The following is a 24731-nucleotide window of genomic DNA, read 5'->3' on the forward strand; positions in this document are numbered from 1 at the left end:
CTGGGCCCCAGGAGATGGCGGCCTCTGAGGCATGGAAACAAAGGCAAGGAATCCACGGCTGTGTTGGATGGATCCTAATTGGTTGAGTGGGAGAGGATCCAAGCAAACCTCCAGCAGGTCCTTGGATAACATCATTCTGTTCAATGTCATTTTATTATAACATTAATGAAGAAAAGCTTGATTCCAGACAGGGGCCATTGAAGGTGTGGAGTTTGCATATTCTCCCCACATCTGTGTGGGTTTTCTCAGGGCGCTCCTGTTTCTTCCCACATCCCAAAGATTTGAGGTGCATTAGCGCGTCTACCTTGTCCCCGTCTGAGTGAGTGCGCATGGGCGGGAGTGAGTGAGTGCACCCCGGGATGGAAGGGCGTCCTGTCCAGGGTTGGGTCCCACACTGTCCTGAGCTCTGGGATAAGCTCTGGTCACCTGCGACCCTGAACTGGAATAAGCAGTTTGTAAAACAATGATCTTACTTATTATATTTTATTCATCTTTCTTAAATGTACACATAGCTCACATTTATTTCAATATTTAATAATAGAAGCTTTCAGGGTCTTTATGTAGAAGCTTGGTGATGTTTTCAAAAAATCACCAGAAATATGCCTGAAGAACTTAACTCTTGTTTATTCATTGGCCCATGGGAAATCTGGTTTTGTTATACGTCATTGCACTGAAGGTCGCAGTTTCCAAGAATCTATCACCGAGGACATTGAGGACTTACCACGTGTTATTTTCCGGCTCTGAGGTCATCAAGTGACAAGGCCCACAGCCAGGCCTCTCTGACTTCACCTTTTCTTGGTTTCCTGCAGGCCCTGCTGCTCTTGCTGGTTCTAGGCTGGTTCTTCGTCCCCATATACATTAAGGCAGGGGTGAGTATCCGCAGGTGTTCTTGGCACATCTCGCAGGCATTCATTTACTTGCTCATTCTTTCTGCCAGTCACGGAACCTGGGAATACCATTTGCCCCAGGGTTTCAGGACATACGTTCTCAAAAACCCACCAAATGCTGCCAAGCTGCTCTTGCAAAGGGCTCAGTCAGCTCTCCCTGGCATCCCTACTGAGGGTTCCCATGCCCACCTCCTCACCAACACAAGGCATTTTCCTTTATTCTGACTTTTGCTATTCAGACATTTATAAAGGGCTTCTTTTTTAAATGAGGGGTAGGATGTACCACAGCTTTGGCGGCTCCCCTTCAACCTGGGTCTTGCCAACAATGGGGGCACTACTTTGTCTCTCTGAGCCTTGCTCCCTCATTGATCCCTTCTGCTGCTGCCGCCAGACCATGGGTGCTGTATCCTGAAGTGATTCCTGAGAGGGGATGCTCAGGGGGCAAGCCTTTCTGGCTGGTGTCTCTGCAGGTCCCATCTATTCCCCATTTGCTAATCCTGGGTCCCTTCCAGCTCCAGGCTTGAGTAAGCTTTGTTGGATGATGCTGCCCTTGGTGCAAGGACTTATAAAAACTCATAGTATCTGGAGCCACTTTAAAATGGAGTGGAAGCTGCCATCCCAGAGGAACTGCCTTGCCCATCATATGCCTCAAACCCGCAGAATGTTAAAACAGGGCAAAAGAACCTTTGGATTGGGCCTAAAGCAACCTTGTAGCCCAAAGACCTGTTTGCAAAGATAACAAGAAGGTAGATATTATCACCACTGGACTGATGGCTACGGGACTGAAAATTGAAAACATTGCTTGTAGTTAGCATCACTCTGGTAACATTTCCACACCCATAGAAATGCCTTCTTTCCATTGGTGTGATTGTTCCCATGCCCTTTCTCATAAATACCTATTGCCTTTGTTTCCTAATCAGAACATTATTATTGGGTTTCTGCCTGAATCACTGCTTCCCACATAGCTATTCTTTGATCTCAAATAAATGCTTGTTGTCTCTCACTCTGAAAGGCCTTTTGTTGTTGGGTTAACAGACCAATGCCACAGAGCTCAGGTGTGTGTCCTTGGATGTGACCGACAATCTATCAGGGGATCCTCATGGTTTCTGAGCCACCAAGAATTCCCCTTCTTGTTTTTTGGTTTTTTGGTTTTGTGTGTTGTTGTTTTTTTATATTGTATAAATATTTCTTTTACGTTCTTTTATACTGGGGAAGATTAACTCATGAGCTCAGTCTGCTATGATGCAACCAGAAAGCTGCACCTCTCACATCACAGACAATCATATTTCAGTACTGACAGCCACGGTGTTCCTCTAAGTGGGGATTTCATGTAAACCCCTCTTTCCAATAAAGAGAATCACATGACTATATACCGAAATGCATATTTTCAATGTATTCAATTATCCATTTATTATGTACCCATAATTGTGGTTCAGGAATTACAAGTACTGTTTTTACTAGACTGTCACATTATTGGTGAAAATAATAAAAGTTATTTGTTGTGTTTACTGTGCATTTGGCAGTGGGGTAGGTATTTTACATCTACTGTCTTATGAAAACGCCACTTCACAGATGAGAAAAATCAAGTCCAGAGAGATGGCCCTTTGCCAAAGGTTACGCGTCCAGTAAATGTTGGCGCTGGGAACACGTCCCCACGTCTGTGTTCCTCCAGCCTTGCTACTCTCTCCGGAGACTGTGCCCCCTCAGCTCTGAGTCCCCACGGTGCCGCACACAGGCTTACCTGCCCATGGGTGCTTAGCAAATGTTGAGTGACCTGAATGTGCGGGGGTCCGCAGGTGAATCCCTGTTGATGTCTGTCTCTGCAGGTGATGACCATGCCAGAATATCTCAGGAAGCGGTTTGGAGGGAAGCGACTTCAGATCTACCTCTCTGTCCTCTCCCTCTTCGTCTGTGTGGCTTTGAGAATCTCAGTGAGTTCAGTGCTCCTGGCATTTAACTTCGTGAGATTGCTTTGATGGGGCTGGAGGGCTAAGATCAGAGAGCTGGGTGCGTGTAGGGCCTTTCAACTATAGACTGGGTCAGGCGATGAGGACGTCTTGAACTACCTGGGGAGTCTCTACCAGGTCTTTATGGGGGGTGGAGCAGCTTCAGAGACCCTGCATACATAGAGTAAAGGCTTACAGGTCATGGGAGCCTGCAGAGTGCAAACCCACCCCTTCATTAAGGACATGGAAAAGTGGATTTGCAGGAAAAGCACGTATCTCATTCAAGTAGCACAGCTCTCTAGAGGTATAAAAGAGGGGGTTCTCTGGTCCCCTGATCTTCCACTGCACAATAACCTCTTTGTTCTCTTTGTCTATATTTTCACTTTCATCTTGATTATCTGACATGTGGACCAGAAGAAAGTGCTTTGTATTATTACCCTGACTTTCCTTCATTTATTTTTATCTAAGGCTGCTCCTACAGAACATGTTGCAAATAAGTGGCAAAAGAATTCTAAAGTTTTCTGAAAATTAAATTCCTTGGAGCTAATCACTAAGGAAAGAAGATAAGAATTTGAAGTTTCAGCAGCACGTGTAGAAAACAAAGAAAGAGTAAATCAGTTGTTTCTCATATATCCGTGATGAGTAAAATAGTCTTGTCAAGTTCATGAGAAAAGAAGCTGACCCCCATTATTGCTTTTCTGTTGAGCTAAGTCATTGTTGGAAGTGACCCAGCTGCTTAGATCAGATGACATGAGCCTCCTAATGCAGCGTGAGCATTTCCCAGCACCTATTGTATATAGTTGAGCTCCGTGCCAGGGGTCATGAAGATTCCTGTGCACTAGGAGTTCACCATAGGGTTAAGGAGATAAGAATTTACCCATAAAACTGTTAGCACATTCTGACAATATCTGCGAATGTATTAAAGGGGAGCATGAATAGACTGTGAACAAGCATAGGAGATGCGCTATGGACACCCAGGAAAGGGGGTGTTTTCAGCTGAGTGGAAATGGGAGTCATCCTCATGGGACGCTGGGGGGAATTACACAGTCCCCCAGGGCAGGAAAGAGGAGAGGCCGAGGGAAGCAGAGAAGCTTGCGATGTTCCACAGGTGGGTGGGACTCAGTGATCTCCCAGCTCTCCTCTGGCTCTGACCTCCACAGCTTTGTGGTCCTAGGGCATGAACAGAGTGCTAGAGCAGAATGAGAGTGGCCCAAGGGGCCCCACGAGACGCAGCCTCCTGCAGTGGAAGGATTCCAGGAATGGGAGGGGATGGAAGGATGGAGAGGTGAATGGAGGAGGAAGGAAAGCCAAAGGCACACATGTGAGACTGAGCAGGGTCTGTGGTCAGCTGAACAGATACAGTAGCTGGGAGTCCATCCTTATCTACAAGGTTATGTTTTAAGTGATATTAATAATGACTAATCTAATGCACAACCTTCTGTGCACTATTACACTCTGATAACAGGTGTGTCCTGGCTACTTATTAAACAGGTCCTTATGAGGAGTTAGGACAGGACAGCGTTCAGTCCCCCTGCCCCCAGGCTTGAGAATCATCACCTTGTTCGCTGATTCTCAACCTCCAGTGATACATATATTGAGAACCACTGCAGACATGAAGCACATTTACTCCCAAATATTTCAGTCTGTATGCCTGAAAGATGGATCGTCTTTTAGGGAAACACACTGCATGTTTAAAAAGCCAGGAAATTAACTTTGATTCGAACTAACGTGCAACCTACAAACCTTGTTCAGATATTGACAGTTGTCCCAATGTCTTTTAAAAGCAAAAGAAAATCCTGGATCATGAAATGCTTCTTTTTAATTAGAAATATTTTATTATCATTGTGAATGTAATTGATTCCATTGAATCGCACATGATACAATGGCAAAAATGGCAAATTTTATTTATATATATGTGTGTATATATATATTATGTAATATAATACATATATGTAAGCTACTTACATATAATTTCAAAACCATCAACTGAATGCCTTAATTGTACTATATTAAGAAACAAAAAGTCACTGAATTCATATTAAGATAATGTGTCTTAATACGTAAATGATGAGGTGTGAATACACAAGTCCTAATGCTATGGGTACATAACTGCCCACCACCCTCCAGATCAGTATGACTGTCACAGCTGTAAATGCACGTAGATGCAGCTGTTTCACGGCAACTCTAATACAATGAGTGACACCTTTTCTGACAAAGTAAGTAATTTTTTGGTAAATATCCAATTTTGTAAAAATGTACAGTCTTACCTCAATGCACACAGTAGTTATATCCTTTGAAAACCCCGTGATAACAAAGTTGCAGGAAGTACTCTGTGTATGTAACATAGAGTTAGGTTCTAGGCTCAGATCATCAAGAAGAGGCTTTTCACCAACACGAATGTCTGGTGAGATGAGAAAGCGACAAGTTTTATTTCAAATCTTAGGGAGGAAGAAATCCACCATCTCCTGTGAAACCCCTTCCAGACCCAAGTTCGACAAAGAAACCTACCCTCATGCTTCTGTCTGAGTCCTTCCCTCACCCCACTAAACTCCGACCCTGGCTAAATCCCGTTTCCCACCTACTCTGCCACCCAGGCATGTCACTTCTGTTTCTGACTAACATGCTTATATGCTATTTCTCAGGGTTCTGTTTTGGTTTGGCTTAGTTTTCGGGTTTTGATACAGAGTCTGTGGGGATCAGAGTTGCAGGGGCACGTGCCACTCACCCCCCGACACACCCCATTTAAATAACCTACATTTGCTTCACTCTTCTTTGGAAGATGAGGAGTCAAATGCCAACCCCTCAACCTGTGCCTACTCTTGATCCCATCTCTTCTCGATGCCTCTGGCTAGCGGCTTTAGAATTATTCCCCTTGTCCCACCTGCCATCATGTCTTACCTCTTTCTACTACACTGAACACACTCGAGTGTTTTTGTAACAACACCCATGGTTCACTCCGTGACTCCTCCATCCACAACGCTAGTTCTTATGGTGGTTTCTCTGCTGAGAATCGCGAAAGAGGGATCCACACAGCTGTGCACTCACTCGGCATTCCTGCCTGTGCTCAGTCCCATAATGATCCTCCGAGGCTGAGATCTGGCTTCCAAGCAGCTCGTAACTGGACTGCAGAGGAGACAGGCAGCTGCAGTAACTGTGAGGGGGAAGCCATCAGTGCAGAGCCGAGGGGCCCAGTGCGCGTCTCTTTTCCATCCTTCTGTTCCCTTTATAGTCAGACATATTTTCTGGAGCCATATTCATCAAGCTGGCCCTGGGATTGGACCTCTACCTGGCGATCTGCACCCTCCTGGCTATCACCGCTGTCTACACGATCACTGGTGAGTCCTGCGTGGTTAGCTCCGTCAGGCAGTCTCCTGCTCATGTCACCCCACCTGCAACTGGCGACCTCATTGTTCGTCTTGTCACCACCAGGGTAGGGAGATCCCTTTATTCCCACTCTAGAGTCAGGCACAACCTAGAAACACAACCAGAGCAAAGGAGACCGAATCCGCAGTATTAGGTGTGAGCACCATGATGGAGGACAATGACGCGGTGGGTGGCGCAGGGAAACACTAATATAGTTCAATTGTGTGTTCAGTACCCGGAATGGCATTTGGAATCCAGTGTATTGTACAAAAAACTCACACAAAGGTAGAGATCCACTGTCTTTCATAAAAACTCTGAGGCAAGGCAAGGAAGACAGAAGGATCAATGAGAAACAGGCCTTCTAAGGAGATCATGAGGCCAAGGGTGGCATGTGGCCCAGCCAGGGCTTTACGGTATGTTCTCTGCTGAGTCATTTCCAGGGTTTGCATAGAAGAGAACCTAGAGGTGAAGGCAAGAAGGTGGGGGCACATGAGTGAAATATCCTGCTTCTTTTTCTTTTCTCCACAGGGGGCTTGGCCTCGGTTATTTACACAGACACCTTACAGACCGTCATCATGCTGATAGGTTCTTTTATTCTCATGGGGTTTGGTGAGTGACGGCAGTGTGAGCAGAGCCCTGGGGTGGAAATCATAGGACTTGTGTCTGCTCAGTCTGTCTGCTCTTTTCTGCTGCTTCCCAGTAAATGATCTTGTTTAATCTTAATATCTTTGTGCTTAGAATGGATAAAATTGGTATCGTTGAGTTGATAATTTGGCAAAATATTGGTGCATTGAATTCAATGCACAGAAATCCTTCATTTACATAAAACCTTTATAAAATGAAGGATTAAAATATTCAAAAAAAGCTTTGATACTTGAATATGAACTTCACTATGACTGTTTGGTTTTGGGTGGAAATTTCTAAAGTCCGTTGTTCACTCTGTTGTTAGAGTCTATAAACACGGGTTGGGTTTTCCTTTGTGACTCTCACTTATTGAGTTTCATCAGTTTATTCTCTCGAGTAAGTCATCTCAGCAAGCACCACGGATGAATCTCACTTACAGCTTGCTAACCTTTGTTTCGTTTTATTACAGTGTTTGTTTACCTTTGCATAGGAAATACATGCACACTGTAAAAAGGCTATGGGTAAAACGTGCCTCTCCTCCCTCCCCTGCCCTGCAGCCACCATGCTCTGCCCACTCAAGCCACTCTGTGTACAATTCTGAACATGAGTGTACCCAGTCACAGAGCTTGAAAATACATGAACCAAAAGCTGATAGAACTGCAAAGACACCAAATTCACAGTGATAACTGGTGATTTCAACATAGCATGAATGCCATTGGTCACATATGGCTACTTAGAGTTAAATTAATTAAAATTAAAAATTTTGTTTTTCATTGGCCCAGCCATATTTCAAGTGCTCAGTCTATGGCTAGTGTTTCCATATCGGAGAACATGGCTGTAGATTATTGTGGAAAGTTCTGTTGCCCAGAGCTGCTCCAGAGGCAACTGCTGGTCCCAGTTCCTTGGGAACTTTCCATGTAGTTACCCTGTGCTATGCTTGCTCATAGTTCTCTGGCTTCTGGTCTCAGTGATACAATGCCTGGCACCAGCCTCTCTAATTCTTACATCTTTCATCTTTAGGATGAGAAGGGGGAGTCTCTCACATTCTAGGGTCCCTCATGTGTTACAATTCCCTTGTATCATCTGGGTCCTCCCTAGGTTGAGCTCCTGCCTTGCACACTCATTTTGCACATAATCCCAGCACCATGTTTGGCACATACAAACATATTGGTGCTCAATTAAATAAATAATGAAGAAGTAAACTAATGTCAACCCTGACTCTACAGCTGATGAATTCTGCATCATTTGAACCTATACTAAGTGGCCCCAGGTGCCTGGACTCATCTTTCTAGGGTTTCCATCATTATGGTTCTTTCTGTACCATCCAGAACCCCACTGGCCGGGTCTACAACATGTAACCTGCTGCCTCCAATTTCTGCTCTTTATCTTTTTAATTTTTTATTGTAATATAGGTAGAATACAGCATTTCTCCAGAAAATCTGACTATGCATAAGGTCAGACCAGCCAGGTTCTGTGTCACAAAGAGAGGCCATTTCTTCCTGGTCCTTTCAGATGAGCTGCGACTTTCTGAGGGCTGATTTTGTTGGGTGCACTCCAGTTCACCTGCAGGTCTGCCTCTGGTCTGATCGTTACGAGACATCAATGTCAGTCTATTGGGTTACAACTTTATTTTTACCTTAGGGTTAGATACTACATCAAATTTTTTAAAATCACCATAACAAGAAAAGATAAAGGGTGATTTGCTTTGTGAACTTTGTGACAGTGAACCTGGTAGCATAGTCAATGCCAGCGGAGGTGCTAGAAGGACACGGATCCCGAGAGAAGGGCACTGAGAATGTGACCAGGCTGATTGGGGTGCTTGAGTACCTCCACCACAAAGGAATAATTATGAAAACTGGATGTCTTACATTTCTGTGAAACATTTTATTTTATCCACTGCCTTTTCAGCATTTGCCGAAGTTGGAGGGTATGAGAGTTTTACAGAGAAGTATATGAATGCCATCCCATCCATAGTTGAAGGGGACAACCTGACAATTAGCCCCAAGTGCTACACTCCTCAGGCAGACTCCTTCCACATTTTCCGAGATGCTGTCACCGGAGATATTCCATGGCCAGGAACGATAGTAGGAATGACCATCGTAGCTGTGTGGTACTGGTGCACAGATCAGGTAGAGTGTGTGCATGTGTGTGTGTGTGTGTGTGTGTGTGTGTGTGTGTGAATATGTTTATTTTGTTCTTTTTCTCCTCCTAGCAAATTATATAGTTTAATCATTTAAAAAGTCAAACACTTGACCCTAGCCGGTTTGGCTCAGCAGTTAGAGCATTGGCCCCAGGACCAAAGAGTCACAGGTTCGATCCCAGTCAAGGACATATACCTCAGTTGTGGTTCGATCCCCGGCCATGTTTGGGGTCATGTGGGAGGAAACCAGTCAAAATGTCTCTCTCACATCGATGTTTTGCTCTCTCCCTCCCTCCCACTCTATCTGAAGGTAAATGGAAAAGTATCCTTGGGTGAGGATTAACAACAACAACAAAAAAAGTCAAACACTTCTACAAAGTTTATCATGCGAAATAGCTGTCTGGTGTCCCTCTCTTTACCTCATTTCTTGTCCCTCAAAGGTGAACACCTTTGGCTCCTTCAGTTACTTATTTTGGTGCATATTTCTGTTCCCTAAACCCTGGCACCCAATGAGTGGTCTGTGAACCACTGGCATGAATGACACCTTAGAGCTCCTTAGAAATACCCGTTAGATCAGAATTTGCCCGTAAACTTGATCACCAGGTTCTTCAAATAAATGCTTATATTGCTACCTCTTGGTTTTCCAATTTTAGAATTTTTCTGTTGGCTTCCCACAATGAGAGCTGAGGGTCTGTCTCTTTCAACTCTCCATCCTCAGTCCCACACGAGCACACCTCCTGTCCGCCCACCCTCCCAATAAATCTGATTCGCAGCTCCGGTGAGATCCGCATTGAGTGCTAGCATTTTTGTGACTATATGAATATAATTCACAGCCAAGCCACACGATAGTCTCTGACTGAGTTTTCTTTAGCTTTTTATAATCTCTACATAAATAATTTTTCTAACAAATAATTCTTAATTTGTTTTAAATTGTCTTAGAATTGTTACTCAAACACCAAACCCTCTGCAAATTGCCTAAATCGCTTCTTAGTACTTGCAAACACGTCGAGTTTTCCACCAACACTTTCCCTCCTTTCTCCCAGAGCCTTGCCTCTCACAGACTACCAGCCTGCTCTCTGCTCGCTGCCCATCCTAACCCAGCACCCTGGCCTTCTTCTCGGGCTATCGCTCCTATTTCCGGTATTCCATATCATCTTCTTTCTCGGTTTACTCCTGTCTTCAGAGAAACTGAATTCTCCAGTGAGTTCCTGAGCAACATGTTTCTATCGCTCTCTCTCCCTTCCTTTCTCTCTAAAAAAATCACTACAAACATATAAAAAAATAAAAATATCACTTGCTCCCCCAGCACTAAATGACACTGCTGCTATCCCTAATAGATTTGGCTCTCAAAGGGAACTAAATAGAAGAAGACATCCCAGTTTTCTAACATTTCTTGAAAAGGAAAATGTCAAGAAGTTATGGCTTTAGGGATAGAAATCCTGCTTTGCTAGAAACTTCTTAGTCAAGAGATTGCACCACTGAAGTACAAATTATGAAATGATATTAAGTGATTTTCCCAGGACCGTTATATCTGAGTCATGACTCAAGGAGGTCCTCAGGACATTTTGAAGACATCTACCGATGAATGTCTCAGGGTTCTTTCTATTCTGGTGGATGCGTGACTCTGGTGTTTCTATGGCACTGTTCTTGATTTCTCAAAGGGACAACTTCTCCTTCACAAAAGAGACTTACTGATGAGCAGTCGCTTATTTAGTGCCTACAATATTAATGACAAAACTCACACAACTTGTTGCCAGGATCAGTAGTGACAGTTTGTACCTGGAAGAACACACAGCCATTGTTGCAATGCAGCCTGGGAGCTATAAGCATACTTTAATAGTAATTATGTGTATTGAAGTCTATGCACCAAGAGTCTTACAAACATTATACCAAATATACAGGATGCCCTACAAAAGATAACCCTATTTATCCTCCCCCCCACCCCCGGCTTCTTTTGCTCATCACAATTTCTTATTTAATTTTTTAAATTATTTTTATTAATTTGTTTTTGTTACAGATGTTTCTCCTTTTTCCCCCATTGACACTCTCCTCCCCATCCCCCCACCTCATCCCCAGCTTTGTTGTCTATGTTCATTGGTCATGCATACATGCATGTAAGTTCTGTGGTTTATCTCCCCCCACCCAACCCTCCTCCTCTGAGACTTGTCAGTCTGTACCCTACCTCTATGTCTCTGGGTCAATTTTGTTCATCAGTTTGTTTAGTTCATTATATTCCACAAATAAGTGAGATCATGTGATATTTGTCTTTCTCTGCTTGGCTTGCTGTGGATAAAAAAGCTGCGATACATGGACATAATGGAAAACTGTGCAGCTGTAAGAAAGAAAGATCTCTTATCCTTTGAGATGGTGTGGAGGGACCTGGAGAGTATTATGAGATAACCCTATTTAGAGATGAGAAGCCTGAAACTCACAGAAGTCAAATACTGATGTAAAAGGAGCAGGGATTCAAGTCTGATTTTACCCCAAAGCTCAGTATTCTCTAGTCATCATCCCATTTTTTACTGTAACACTAATCCCTGAAGAGACATGCCCCTTCTTTGGGAGCATCCTCTGGTTGTTTCATGACGAGGTCGTGTTTTCCTGGCAGGTCATTGTGCAGCGCTGCCTGTCGGGCAAGAACATGTCTCACGTGAAGGCTGCCTGCATCATGTGTGGGTACCTGAAGCTGCTGCCCATGTTCCTCATGGTGATGCCAGGAATGATCAGCCGCATCCTGTACACAGGCAAGTCCTGGATCCATAAGTTCTCATTGTTTATGCTTGAATTACGAATAGTGGTTTTAAGATGTATCAAAACCTTCGTAACTAGAAAAACACACTATGCATGGGAGTAAAAACAAGAAATATAACAGAATATTTCTCTGGTTTTTACTGGGGCAGTCCATCAGGTAACACTGAATTCACCTTATGTTTTCTGAACTGGGCATCAGTTTATTTAGCTGAAAACTTGTGAAATTAACATCAAGTGACTAATATCCCTTCTTATTGACTTGTTAGTGTTGCCTATAACAAAGAATGTATAGATATCAAACAAGTAGGGAGTGGTCAAAGATATAGTGTACATTACCTCAAAACTTGAGGAAATGCTAAAGTCATTATGTTAGATGTAAAAAGCAGACTAGTATAAAATATTATCTCAACAATTACCGTAGTTATGCAATAAAGACATTTCTCCAGAAAAGGATTAGAAAGGAATAAAAAATTAAAAGAAGCTAATGTGCTAAGGTATTAGTTTTCGGGGTAATTTTTTATACCAATTTTTGCTATCTGTTTTCATAATGTCATTTGAGCAAAAATATCACCAAGGTATTATTGTGCAACTGCCACAATGAATGAGACATCATCCCACGTGGGGCAGTCACTCCAGCATCACAAGTGACACCTCTTCTTAGATGTAGAAGAAAGACACCGGGCCAGATGACTGGACTTCCCGAGTGTTGTTGTTGTTGTTGTTTTATCTCTGGAGTTCGGTGCTCCTGGGAGGACTTACGCTCTTGCACCTTTCCTGGGGGATGGAATCAGCTCCCTGTTTGCTTGAATGCTCTAGCTGGGCCACACCCAAGGCAGAGCCCTGCCCCAAAGGGCAGTGCAAAGGGAGCTACAGCTGTGAGACACCTAGAAAGCTGTATTCTGGGCAAAGAGGAACCAGATCGATTGTATGAAATTGAACCTTTAATTTCCAAGCAAACGTCTTTCCTCTAACTCATGATCTTACAGCTTGTCTCTGTGTCCAGTGGTTATAGATCTTACCTGTCTGAGCCCCACTCACTGAACCCATTTATCTGAATTCCTCTTCAGAGAAGGTGGCCTGTGTTGTGCCTTCTGAGTGTGTGAAACACTGCGGCACTGAAGTCGGCTGCACTAACTATGCCTACCCAATGCTGGTGATGGAACTGATGCCTGACGGTAAGAAAATGTCATGCTCGGGTAAATGATAAAGAAGGAGTGGTGCCTGGCTGGTGTGGCTCAGTGGTTGAGCATCTACACATGCACCAAGAGGTCGCTGGTTCGATTCCTGGTCAGGGCACATGTCCAGGTTGTGGGCCAAATCCCCAGTGGGGGGCATGCAGGAGGCGCCCAATCAATGTTCTCTCTCATCAATGTTTCTCTCTCCCTCTCCTTTCCTCTCTCTCTAAAATCAATAAAGAAAAAATAATTTAAAAAAAAAGAATGTGTGATGTTGATAGATAGATGATAGAACTTTCTTCACCCTTAAAAAAGAAGGAAATCCTGCCATCTGGAACAGCATAGATGAACCTGGAGGGCATTATGCTAAGTAAAATAAGCCAGACACAGAAACACAAGTACTGTATGGTCTCACTTATATGTAGAATCTAAAGAAACAGAGAAGTAGAATAGTGGTTGCCAGGGGGTGGGGATGGGGAAATAGGAAGCTGTTGGTCAAAGGGTACAAACTTTCGGTTGTAATATGGGTAAGTTCTGGAGACCTACTCTACAGCACGGAGACTATAGTTAATAATAATGTATGCTTGAAACTGGTAAAAGAATAGATCTCGAGTATTCTCACAACAAAACAAGATAATAGTAACTATGTGAGGTGATGAATATGTTAATTAGCTTGATTGTGGTAATCATTTTACAGTATACACACACACCACACATACACACACACACACACACACACACATATAAACATCATGGCATAAACTTTAACTAATTGTTATTTGTCAATAATTCTTTCTTCCATTAATTCAGCTGTCTTCATCAGATATTTCTCGAGCACCTTCCATAGGTTGCCAGCCCTGTGCTGGGCCTGGGGAATACAGAATTGAACCAGATAGTATTTCTATTAGAATAATCCCTACTCGCCCTTGGCCAGTTTTGCTCAGTGGTTAGAGTGTCGGCCTCTGGTCCAGAGAGTCCCAGGTTCATTTTCCGCTAAGGGCATGTACCTCAGTTGCAGTTTGTCCCCAGCCCCAGTTGGGGTCATGTGGGTGGCAACCACTCGATGTGTCTCTCTCGCATTGATGTTTCTCCCTCTCTTTTCCCCTCTCTCCCTCCTGCTCTATTTGAAGATAAATGCAACAATGTCCTCGGGTAAGAATAAAAAATAAATAAAAATAGAATAATCCTTACTCTTTGAGATTCAAGATTCTCTTGCAAAGCAATCAAGATCATTTAAATGATGGATTTGTCAATAAAAGAGCTTTATAGCCCAAAATAAACAACCAAATAAAATAGAAACAGACTCATAGATACAGACAACAGACTGATGGTTGCCAGAGGGGGTGAAAAGGTGAAGGGATTAAGAAGTGCACATTGGTAGTCATGAACCCATCACAGGAATTTCTAGCACAGCACAGGGAATGTAGTCACTAGTATTGTAAGGACTGAATGGCACCAGCATATCGGGGGAGCACTTTGTGAAGTATGCTGAACAACTGAAACTAATACAAAATAATATTAAATACAAATTGTAATTTAAACATTTTAAAAAGAGTTGCATAGCCATAAGCTTATAAACTCAGAGGACTAGAGTTTAACTATTTTTCTTTTTTTTAATCCTCACCTAAGGATATTTTTCCACTGATTTTTTTTTTTTTTTTTTTTAGATAGAGTAGGAAGGAGGGAGAGAGAGACAGAAACATCAACATGAGTAAGACACATCAATTGGTTGCCTCCCACACAACCCCAACCGGGGCCAAGGATCCAACCCACAACCAAAGTACGTGTCCTTGACCAGGAGTGGAACCCAAGACTCTTTGGTTCAAGGGCCAACACTCTAACCACTGAGAAAAACCATCCTGGGCAGAGGTTAACTATCCTTGCTTTCTTTAGACTAGTGATACCCAAATAACAGACCTCAATCTATTTAACTTACAACTACTATTGAGCTCCTATTATGTGCCATAAATTGCCCTGGTGCTTAGAAAACATTAGTGAAGTAGTCACAAAGTCCCCTATCCCTTGAAATTCACATTCTAGTTTAATGAAATAGAAAATAAACCACACATATGAAATAAGTAAATTATCAGGATTCAGAAGGTTATCTGCCATGATCAGAAACAGAGCAGATCATGGGGTTCAGGAATGACCAGGTGATCTTGTACCTTGGGCTCATCAAAGGATGGCTAACCCTTCTGTGACCTTTCTTCTCCCTGACCCACATGAGCACTGTCAGGAGGAAGGGAGCACAACCCACAAGTGACATCACCCACCCATCAGGATGTTCAGTGACCTTACTCATAGGCAGAGGAAACTGAAGGATGAAGTTGCTGTAATATCTCAAAACTCTTTGCCTGTCCCACCAAAGATGTCTTCAACAGAACCACCTGCTAGGCTTTTTCCCTTCAGTTCCCTAAGTCTCCAGGAAGCAAATAGTTCCTCCAAAAAATAACAAAAAGGCAGTACAACACTGTTTCCTGTCTTCCAAATTTAGATTCCGGCAAATGATCTCTAAATTTATATTTAGAATGAAAAGTCTATACTGGATTATTATCACATCACCAGGAAATATGCAGAAAGTGCTACATGATGGCATGTATTGATAGGCACATCAGTTACTGAGTGTTCCAGGGCACTTTTATCTTTGAAAGACTATCTGCTTTGGCAAGGTAATCATGGATCATGGCATCCAATTCCTAACTAGTGATTGCATCCTCTTCTGGCCCCAGGACTGCGGGGCCTGATGCTGTCAGTCATGTTGGCCTCTCTCATGAGCTCCCTGACCTCCATCTTCAACAGCGCCAGCACCCTCTTCACCATGGACCTCTACACCAAGGTCCGGAAGCAGGCATCAGAGAGAGAGCTCCTTATAGCTGGACGGTGAGAGAATCCTAGCTTCTGTCTAAAATTTCTCTGGAAGAGTAGAAATATAGAAGTGAAATAAGGCCTCCTCATCTTTGGGTTCTAGAGTGGGAAAAGAACATTAGAAGACTTTTAATACAACTTTATCTCTGTCCAGATACAAAATTTGGGGCCATACTTTCAAATGAAATAGTTGTTTTTTCAGACTTCCAAATGCCTCTGGTTGTCTCTTATTCCTCCCCTCACACCCTCTCCCCACCACATCTTCATGAAATTCCATCAGCGTTTTTCATGGGGTATAAAGTTTCCACCTACTCTCGTAGGTTAATACACCATCTCTAGAAGTTTCCATGCACATCACATAAGGGAAGTAACAGATTAGTGACATCCACACACTGCTACAGAGACGTTTACCAACTGCATTCATTAAAACATGGGGTGTCAAAAGAAACTAAGCACCTCTTTAAAAGATCGTGCTTTGGCCCAGCCAGTGTGGCTCAGTGGACTGAGGTCTCAGTTCAATTCCCAGTCAGGGTTTATGCCTGGGTTGTGGGCTCAATCCCTAGTGAGGGGTGTGCAGGAGGCATCCAATCAATGTTTCTCTCTCGTATCGATATTTCCATATCTCTCTCTCTCCCTCTCTTTCTCTCTCTCTCTCAAAACAATCAATAAAAAGATATTTAAAAGACCATGCTTTGTTGAAGATAGTAACAATTGTGTTGATAAATTAAGTACTTGGAGAAATTCCAAGGGCTCAGTTGGTCCAGATCTTGACTCTGGATGAAGGCTACAGGAGAGGAAGACCAGTAAGGCATCTGTGTTTCTGTGGTGGAGAAAGTGTTGGACTGGATTTCAGTAGGTCCAAGGTGCAGTAGTCCACTAATAGGTATACAATCTTGGGTAATGAATTCCCTCTAAGTCTCAATGGTCAATTAATGAGTTTTTATTTTCCTCTTCTTATTATTAAATGCCTACTATCTCCCAGAATACAAATATGAAAAAATGACATATATATGAAAAATAATTTTATGTGGGGAAGATAGACAATAAATATATTCTATATTGGATGACAAAAATATGCTCAGAAGAAAATTAAAGCAGAATTAAAGGATGAGGACGACCTAAGACAGGTGCTCAGGGAATCTCACTGAAGAAGTGGCATTTGGCCAGAGCCCTGGGGAGAGTGTGGGCGGAGCCCCAGGGCTCAGAGGGGAGGAGCAGTGGGTGCTGCCTTCCTCTACTCTCAAGTGTGGTGTGTGTGAGGACAGGCGGTGAGGTTGGCCCAGGAGGAGAAGCAGGAGAGTGATAGGAAACAAGGCCAGAAAGGTAGTGGGAGGAGAGGTCATGGAGGGTCATTTCAGCCATAACAGGACTTTGGATTTTACTCTATATATGACAGAAAACAACTGAAGATAAGGGAGCAAAGGAGACACATAATTTCCAATGATGATGACAGTAACGATAGTAGGAGTTGTTTATCGAATCTTTACTGTGTGCTGGGCACTGTGCTTGGGCTTCCCATGGTTTATCACACTTAGTTATTGCAAGGTTGCAGAAGTTTTGTGAAGCTTGAACGAGACACATGTGCCTCAGTGTCCTGCCCAAATACTTGTCCCTCGTTTCTCCTAGTGCCCACCTCTCTGTTTCAGGTGAGCACAGGCGAGGGATGACCTTTCACAGAGAGTCCAGTAAATTATTATTATTTGTTTATTCACATGACAAGCACAGGAAAATACTGTGAAGTTTTAGAAAGTGAACCTGTCATGCTCCTGATCCCCAGGAGCCTCTAATAGATGTTAACTGCTTATCAATATTTTAACCAATTCTTTCTACCTGCCAAAGTACTCAAGTAGCAAAATGCCCAGACTCGCATTTCCAGCCAATTCACTCATCATTCTGGGAGAGAGGATATTTTCATTCTAAAGTGTGCAAACTGACTTAGTTTCTCTCAAACTAGGAAAAAAGACCAAAATAAGAACCTGCTTTCCTTATACAGATAATCACTTAGAAATAGTGTTGTGTTTTTTTCTAATTGATATAGTGTGTAAACTGCATTAGGGAATTATTAACCAAATGCTGATATTTGAACTGTTTGTATAAATAGATACTTAATCTCAAAGTTGAAGCTATTATGATTCATTATAGGCAAGGACTTGCTTGAGTGACATTTTACTAACAGATAATCACAGGCATGGCATGACATGAGATCAAGGAGCTCGATTTTCTTTGAAATGTCAATGAACAGCCACAAGAATGAATTCAAGAACTAAAGCACAATGGAAATACTAGTGATGCTTTTGTCTAATATTTAAATCATTTTGTTTTCTTCTCAGGCTATTTATCATTGTGCTAATTGTCATCAGCATTTTGTGGGTCCCATTAGTCCAGGTATCTCAAAATGGACAACTGTTTCATTACATAGAATCAATTTCTAGCTACCTCGGGCCTCCAATCGCTGCTGTGTTCCTTCTCGCCATCTTCTGTAAAAGAGTCAATGAACAGGTACGTGACATTTCACAGTTGCTGATTCCCACCAAAGAGTGCAAATATGTGGTGCACACTCATAACACAGTCTTCACATTTTCTACAAAATATGTACATACATGGCACAGTGCCAAGGAACACAGGGTTAGGGTTAAGATGTCAGGTTCCATCCTGGCTCCAACACTTAATATCATTGTGATCTTAAACAAAACCCTTGACTCTGTAAAATGAAGAGAATCACAGTGCTTATCTTATAGAATTGCTGTGAGGATTTAAAAAGATCTTGTTTTAATATGAAGTGCTTAGAAGAAAACCTACCTCACTAGTAATGGTTCAAAACATGTTAATTTCTTTATATATATATATATATATATATATATATAATTAGTTTATTATTACGGACCATGGACATTTATTCCCTTAATTGTTCCTAGGTATGAGCCTTATTATTATAATTTCCGGATGAGGAACAGGTGCAGAGGGTTATCTATGTGCTTTGCACATATTACTTACTATTAGTAAATGGGATCTTGAGATTCAAACTCACTTCTTTCTCCATCCAAGGCTCATCCTTTAATCTCTCTGCAATACTGTTTCCACTAAACATAACATCCTAATAGGGGAACAGGGGACATATCTCTCCACCCCCATCACTTCTCAGAGAAAATGCATGCTTTTAATTGTCAAAAGCTTAACAGAAGTATCATAACTATCTAATATCAACTCCGCAAACTGTGTAAGATAAGTCATAGTTCTGTTTATTCTACAAAATAAGTCACAAGTGTTTTAATCTATATATAAAATAAAAGGCAAGGTAAACCGAAGCCTGGGTCAGAGCAGACAGTGCAGGTTTCCCCATCTGGCCAAAAGTAGAGCGTCTCCGTGAGACCCAAGCCGAAATGTATAAAGTGAACAAGCCTTTGCCATTAATTTATATGGAAAAAAATTGTGAGCATGTCTGGACCCCCAAAAAATAACCTCTCTCAGGCTTTTCTGATACATTAGGACACATCTTGCTAATGAACTCACGAGACATAGATAAAGCCCAGGGGCTCACAGACCTAGTTCAAAGCCAGGGCAGCCTGGTGCTGAGAAGTTGAGTGTGGTTCCGGGAAGGAGCTTGCTCCTGTGCACATGCCTCTTACGGGCTCACTGAACAACACGCTGAAAGCTATTTTCGCTTTTTCTTCGTAAAAGTAAAAATTCTCTTCAAATTTCTTTCAGTTAGCGGAAACGGAACTAATGTAGGTCTTTAGTAAAAGCGAAGTGATGCGTAACGCAAACTTCTGGGGAATGGGGAGACCTGTAGTGTCGTGGAGTTGGAGAATTAACAGTGCAATGATGTTTCAAGGCCACGGAGAACAGTGGGCCCCTGGCAAACACCTGCGTTGGCATCTTTCCTCTGTTTTGGTGACCTTGTGCTCAAAGTTAGCCATTTGTTGGTTCTTAGTGGAGAAAGCAGATAGGATGATAATTATGACCTACTAGAATGAGCTTCTCCTCTTTTCTAACCCCCTTGCTTTTGTTCTTCTTTTGCAGGGAGCCTTCTGGGGTCTGATCATTGGACTTGTGGTCGGCCTGTTTCGTATGATTGCAGAGTTTGCCTTTGGAACAGGGAGCTGCTTGGCTGCCAGTGACTGTCCCAAAGTCATCTGCGGAGTGCACTACCTGTACTTTGCCATGATTCTCTTTCTCATTTCCGTACTGGTCATCCTGGGAATTTCTCTGTTAACAAAACCCATTCCTGATATACATGTGAGTAATGAGTGACAGATACATGTTTGTCTAAAAGAGGAGGCTTTGCCTTCTAGGGCTTCAGGGGGAGTACAAACCCCAGGCGACAGAAGCACGGCCCCATCAGAGCTGAAGCGACCTAGGAGATTATCGCGCAGTTACTCAATTGAATACTTTGCTCTGAATCTGTGCAGAGCACCGGGGAATTAAGAACTGTAAAACTAGGCTCTGGGCTTCCTTCTCAAATAACTCCACAGTGCAGTTGGGAGGTCAATCTGAACATTTGCTGTAAGGTTATCAGGAAGAGAGGAATTAGTGTTGCCTTAGAAACTGGAAAATTCTTCACCGCAGAGCCGCCGTCTGGGGCAGGTAGAATTGTGTCTACAGTACAAATGCTGTCTTGGGGTTTTTTTTTAAGCACGTGGTACCAGGGGGCAGGAAAAAGGAAAACAGAACAATGATACATTATTTGCCTTTCAAAATTGGCAGAAAGATTTAATGTGGATATGTCTGATGTCGATGAGGATGTTGGGAAAAGCCCACTCCCCAAAACTGCTGGTGACTGTATGAATTTTATAATGTGGAGGAGAGCAGTTAAGCAATATTTATCAACTTTAAAATTCTTATACCCTGGGAGTCACTGATTTCATTTCTAGGAGCTTAAAGTGGAAATACTTGTGCACGTAGAAAAAATACAGAAATAAACATTTTCTCTGCCCAAGGTCTCTAATAGAAAAAATGGAGACAACCCAAATTTCCTTTGCTAGAGGAATAGGTACAGAGAAATAGCACGTTATCATGTAGCCATTCGAAAACCTGAGGAGCTCTATTTTTGCTTTTTTAAATGTCCATGACATGGTTAAGTGAGGAAAAAAACTTGCAGAATAATACAGTACTGTATAACATAACTTTTTCAAATTAAATTAATGCAAATGTATTTTTTCTATCTGCATAGAAAAAAATCTTAAAGCACATACACCAGAAACTTTTAATAAAAGGTATCTGTGGGAGAGACACTATGAAGAATCAGCAAATAGTAGTCATTTTTTGTTTAAATATTGCTTATTTACTAATATTGTTTGAATGTATTACTAACATGTATAACTTTTATTTATTTTGCATTTGTCACTTATAATTTTTAAATCAATAGTAATTTGCATATTCCTGCAAGTGGATTTTTTTTAAATCCTCACCCGAGGATATTTTTCCATTTTTTTGTTTCGATAGAGTGGACGAGAGAGAGAGAAACATCGATGTGAGAGAGACACATCGACTGGTTGCTTCCGGCACGACCCCAGCAGGGCCAGGAACAAACCGCAACTGAGGTACGTGCCCTTAGCAGAATTGAACCCATGACTCATTGGTCCTCAGGCCAACACTCTAACCGCTGAGCCGAACTGGCCAGGGCCCTGCAAGTGGATTTTCTGCAGATGGGGAAACCTGAAGCAAGAGTGGTTCAAATTACTTCCCCAAAAACTCACCACTAGAATTTATAACTAAATGTTTACACTGAATATTGGGTAAAATTGGATAAAACTGGAAAACATAGCCCAGCTTTCAAAGAAGTAAATATAAATGTTAAACTCTGTTATGCCGATCAAAATAACCACAATTTATTATTAATTTTTAGAATCAAAGGAGGACCAATGAGACCGTTTATCTAGTTTATGTTTATGTTTCATTAACATACTGTGAGGTTTGAACTTTCCAAGTGGACTGATAAAAATCAATACGTAGTCATTTCAGAGAAAGTCATGAAATGTAGACCTAACTGAATAGGACAGTAAACAGAAATCTCAGGATGATTGTTTTTTTAGCAAGACTAGAAAATACTTGGAGTCCCAATAACAGAGCTTTAACAAAGAATGTGGATTCAGTATAAGAAATTCTATGAGGAGAACCTTATGAAGCTACAATTAGGAATCTTAGTGACCAGGCAAAGCATGTGCTTGTTATGTCAGCAACAACTAGGAAAACCAGTGACAAATTCTAGTAAATGTGCACAAGAAAATCATGAGTCAATTATGCAGCCAGTTAAAATGAAGCATGACTTGAAGCATATAATGGATTGTAATTTTAAAAACCCATTTGACACTAGAAACAATTTGCTTAAAATGACCTAGAGTTGGATGGTATTTATTTATTGTGTCCAATCACAGGTCTTGGATCGATGGCACACAAAAATGTGGCATAATAACATAAATGCTATTTATTTTCAAGTTTTTAATTCAACATATAGACAAAACATGGAAATCTTAGTTATAATTGCAGAAAACAATTAAAATTCTATAGAGCTCAACAGTTTTAAAGTAATGATAAAGTTGACAGAAGTTTGGATGTGGTCTGGAAAACAGATGTGTAAGGGTATAAATTCCTTTCGGAGCTCAAGAACAGTACCTTGACACTATCTAACCATGATGGATCCAGGAATGGAACTTAAGGAGAACTTTAAAAGTAACCACCAGACAAACTAACAAAAGTTGAGTGATATGACAGAGAGTGAAGCCAGGGTGTAGTGTATAAAGGTAGATAAATCTTTGACTTTCATGAAATGATAAATCCAGCAGTAGGAGTTTTAAACGTATTAACTAAGAGAGTTGAATAAGTACCAGAAGAATTAAAAACAAAAATAATTTAAAATAGTGTGTTATTGTGAATGAGTGGGGTTGACGACCTTTTCATTGCTATCTATATTTTCCTGCGCTGGTTGACTTTTTTGCACCGCACCATAAATGTACCATTGTATCGGCGTTGTAAACCTCTGCTCCTCACTGATGTGCTTGTCTGTGGCCTCTGGGCAGTTGTATCGCCTGTGCTGGGCTCTTCGGAACAGGACAGAGGAACGAATCGATTTAGATGCAGAAGAGAAGAGACAGGAAGAAGCTGATGATGATGTTGATGAAGGTAATATCTGGTTTACATCTGGTGTAAGAACTACCTGTTCTTCTTTGAACCGTTTATTCATGTCTCTACTAGGTTTCTATGGAACTGTTTGCAGGATTTTCTCTATTTCAAGAAACTCATTAATACTAAGGATAGCAGCCCCTGTGTGATATAAGATGCCAATGTTTCCCCCCAGCTTGTCCCTTGTTTTCCTTTGTTGGACTCTACGCTACGCAAACATTTTCTGTTTTTATAGAACCGAAGTTATCTGTGTTTTCCCGGGGCTATTCCTCTACCACAGAGGAGTTGTAACCATTCCTTGCTGACATTGTACGACCTTGACAGGAGTTCGATTTTCCGTGTTTTGTGATCATTCGTTTATCTTTCTGTGATTCAGATAATTCTGAGGAAACTCGTGGATGTCTTGGGAAAGCTTATGACGCATTTTGTGGTTTGCCGAAGAAAGGACCCAGGCTGAGCAAAGAGGAGCAAGAAGCCCAAAGGAAGAAGCTGACAGACACGTCCGAGAAGCCCTTTTGGAGGACTGTAGTGAACATCAATGCCATCCTGCTCCTGACGGTGGCAGTCTTTGTCCACGGTTATTTTGCCTGAACTCCACCTGAGCCGCTGGAATATTTATTAAGCAGAGGATATTACTGATTTTTCATCATTAGAGTTTGTTGTGTTACAAAAGGGAGATAAGCAGTTGGTAATTTTATCCAACGGTGTGACTATAGACCTGGCTTTTAGCTTTTGCTGTTCTTTTGTATCAATAAATAAAGAGAAAGAGAAAGAGTTGGTAATTCAGAAAGCCAGTGAGCTGCCTCCACAGGCATGTGTAAACTAGGAGAGTTTGGGTCTAAATACTTTTTGTTGTTGTTGTTGTTAATTCTCACTCCAAGGATACTTTCCCACTGAGTTTTTACACAGAGTGAAAGGAGGGAGAGAGGGAGGAAGAGAGAAACATCAACGTGAGAGAGACGCATCAATTGGTTGCCTCCCGCACAACCCCGACCGAGGCTGGGGATTGAACCTGCAACCCATGTACGTGCCCTTGACCGGAACCGAACCTGAGACTTTTTGGTACACAGGCCAACACTCTAACCGCTGAGCCAAACTGGCCAGGGCATAAATTCTCTTTTTTTATAGATTGCCCTGTGTTACACTTGCTTGCTTCCATTTCCGGAGATTTCCACTTAGAAGGAACGCCTCTCCCTACTCTGCATCACCTCCTGACCCCCTCATCTAAACAAAGAGCGACATTTCCCTCCCATCTTCACCTCACTAATCTAAAGGATTTGAAAAAATAGAAATATTTCTTAATAGTTGAGAGGAAGTGAGCTGGAAATGCCTGTTGCGAATACTTTTATGAACTTATTAGATATTATTAGCTTCTGCCTTAAAGAAAGTCATCCCCCACTAAAAGTTAGCATATCAAGCCGTTGATTTTCTCAAAACACTTTATTAAAATATAATTCACATATCATAAAATCATCTATTTAAATTTTTAAAATATGTTTTATTGATATTTTAGAGAGGAAGTAAGGAAGAGAGAGATACAAACATCGATGTGAGAGAGAAACATGGATCGGCTGCCTCCTGCACGCCCCCTACTGGGGATTGAGCCCACAACCTGGGCATGTGCCCTGACGAGGAATCAAACCAGGACCTCTTAATCTATGTGACAATGCTCAATCCACTGAGCCACACCGCCTGGGCAAAATGCACCTAATTAAAGTGTACAGTTCAAACAAACTCATAGATACAGCAAACAGACTGACCACAGTCAGAAGGGAGGGGGTTGGGGCATTGGATGAAAAAAGGTGAACAGGTTAAGCAAAAAAAAAAAAACATATATATATATATATGTACACACACACAC

General features: G+C 42.0%; 1 protein-coding gene across 1 annotated transcript in view; it reads left to right on the plus strand.

Annotated features, from left to right (window-relative positions):
* LOC118639976 (solute carrier family 5 member 4) overlaps window positions 1–23461 on the plus strand; it is a 29891-nt gene extending 6430 nt beyond the window's left edge. The window contains exons 4-15 of the mRNA XM_036276706.1: window positions 810–869; window positions 2714–2818; window positions 6063–6168; window positions 6725–6805; window positions 8729–8949; window positions 11569–11704; window positions 12779–12886; window positions 15616–15766; window positions 18082–18250; window positions 19772–19987; window positions 22768–22870; window positions 23247–23461. Of these exons, the coding sequence (XP_036132599.1) occupies window positions 810–869; window positions 2714–2818; window positions 6063–6168; window positions 6725–6805; window positions 8729–8949; window positions 11569–11704; window positions 12779–12886; window positions 15616–15766; window positions 18082–18250; window positions 19772–19987; window positions 22768–22870; window positions 23247–23461 (1671 nt within the window). The remainder of the gene's footprint in view (window positions 1–809; window positions 870–2713; window positions 2819–6062; window positions 6169–6724; window positions 6806–8728; window positions 8950–11568; window positions 11705–12778; window positions 12887–15615; window positions 15767–18081; window positions 18251–19771; window positions 19988–22767; window positions 22871–23246) is intronic.
* Window positions 23462–24731: the final 1270 nt, after the last annotated feature.

Source organism: Molossus molossus, unplaced genomic scaffold, assembly GCF_014108415.1.
Source record: "Molossus molossus isolate mMolMol1 unplaced genomic scaffold, mMolMol1.p scaffold_m16_p_22, whole genome shotgun sequence".
NCBI classification, from domain to species: domain Eukaryota; kingdom Metazoa; phylum Chordata; class Mammalia; order Chiroptera; family Molossidae; genus Molossus; species Molossus molossus.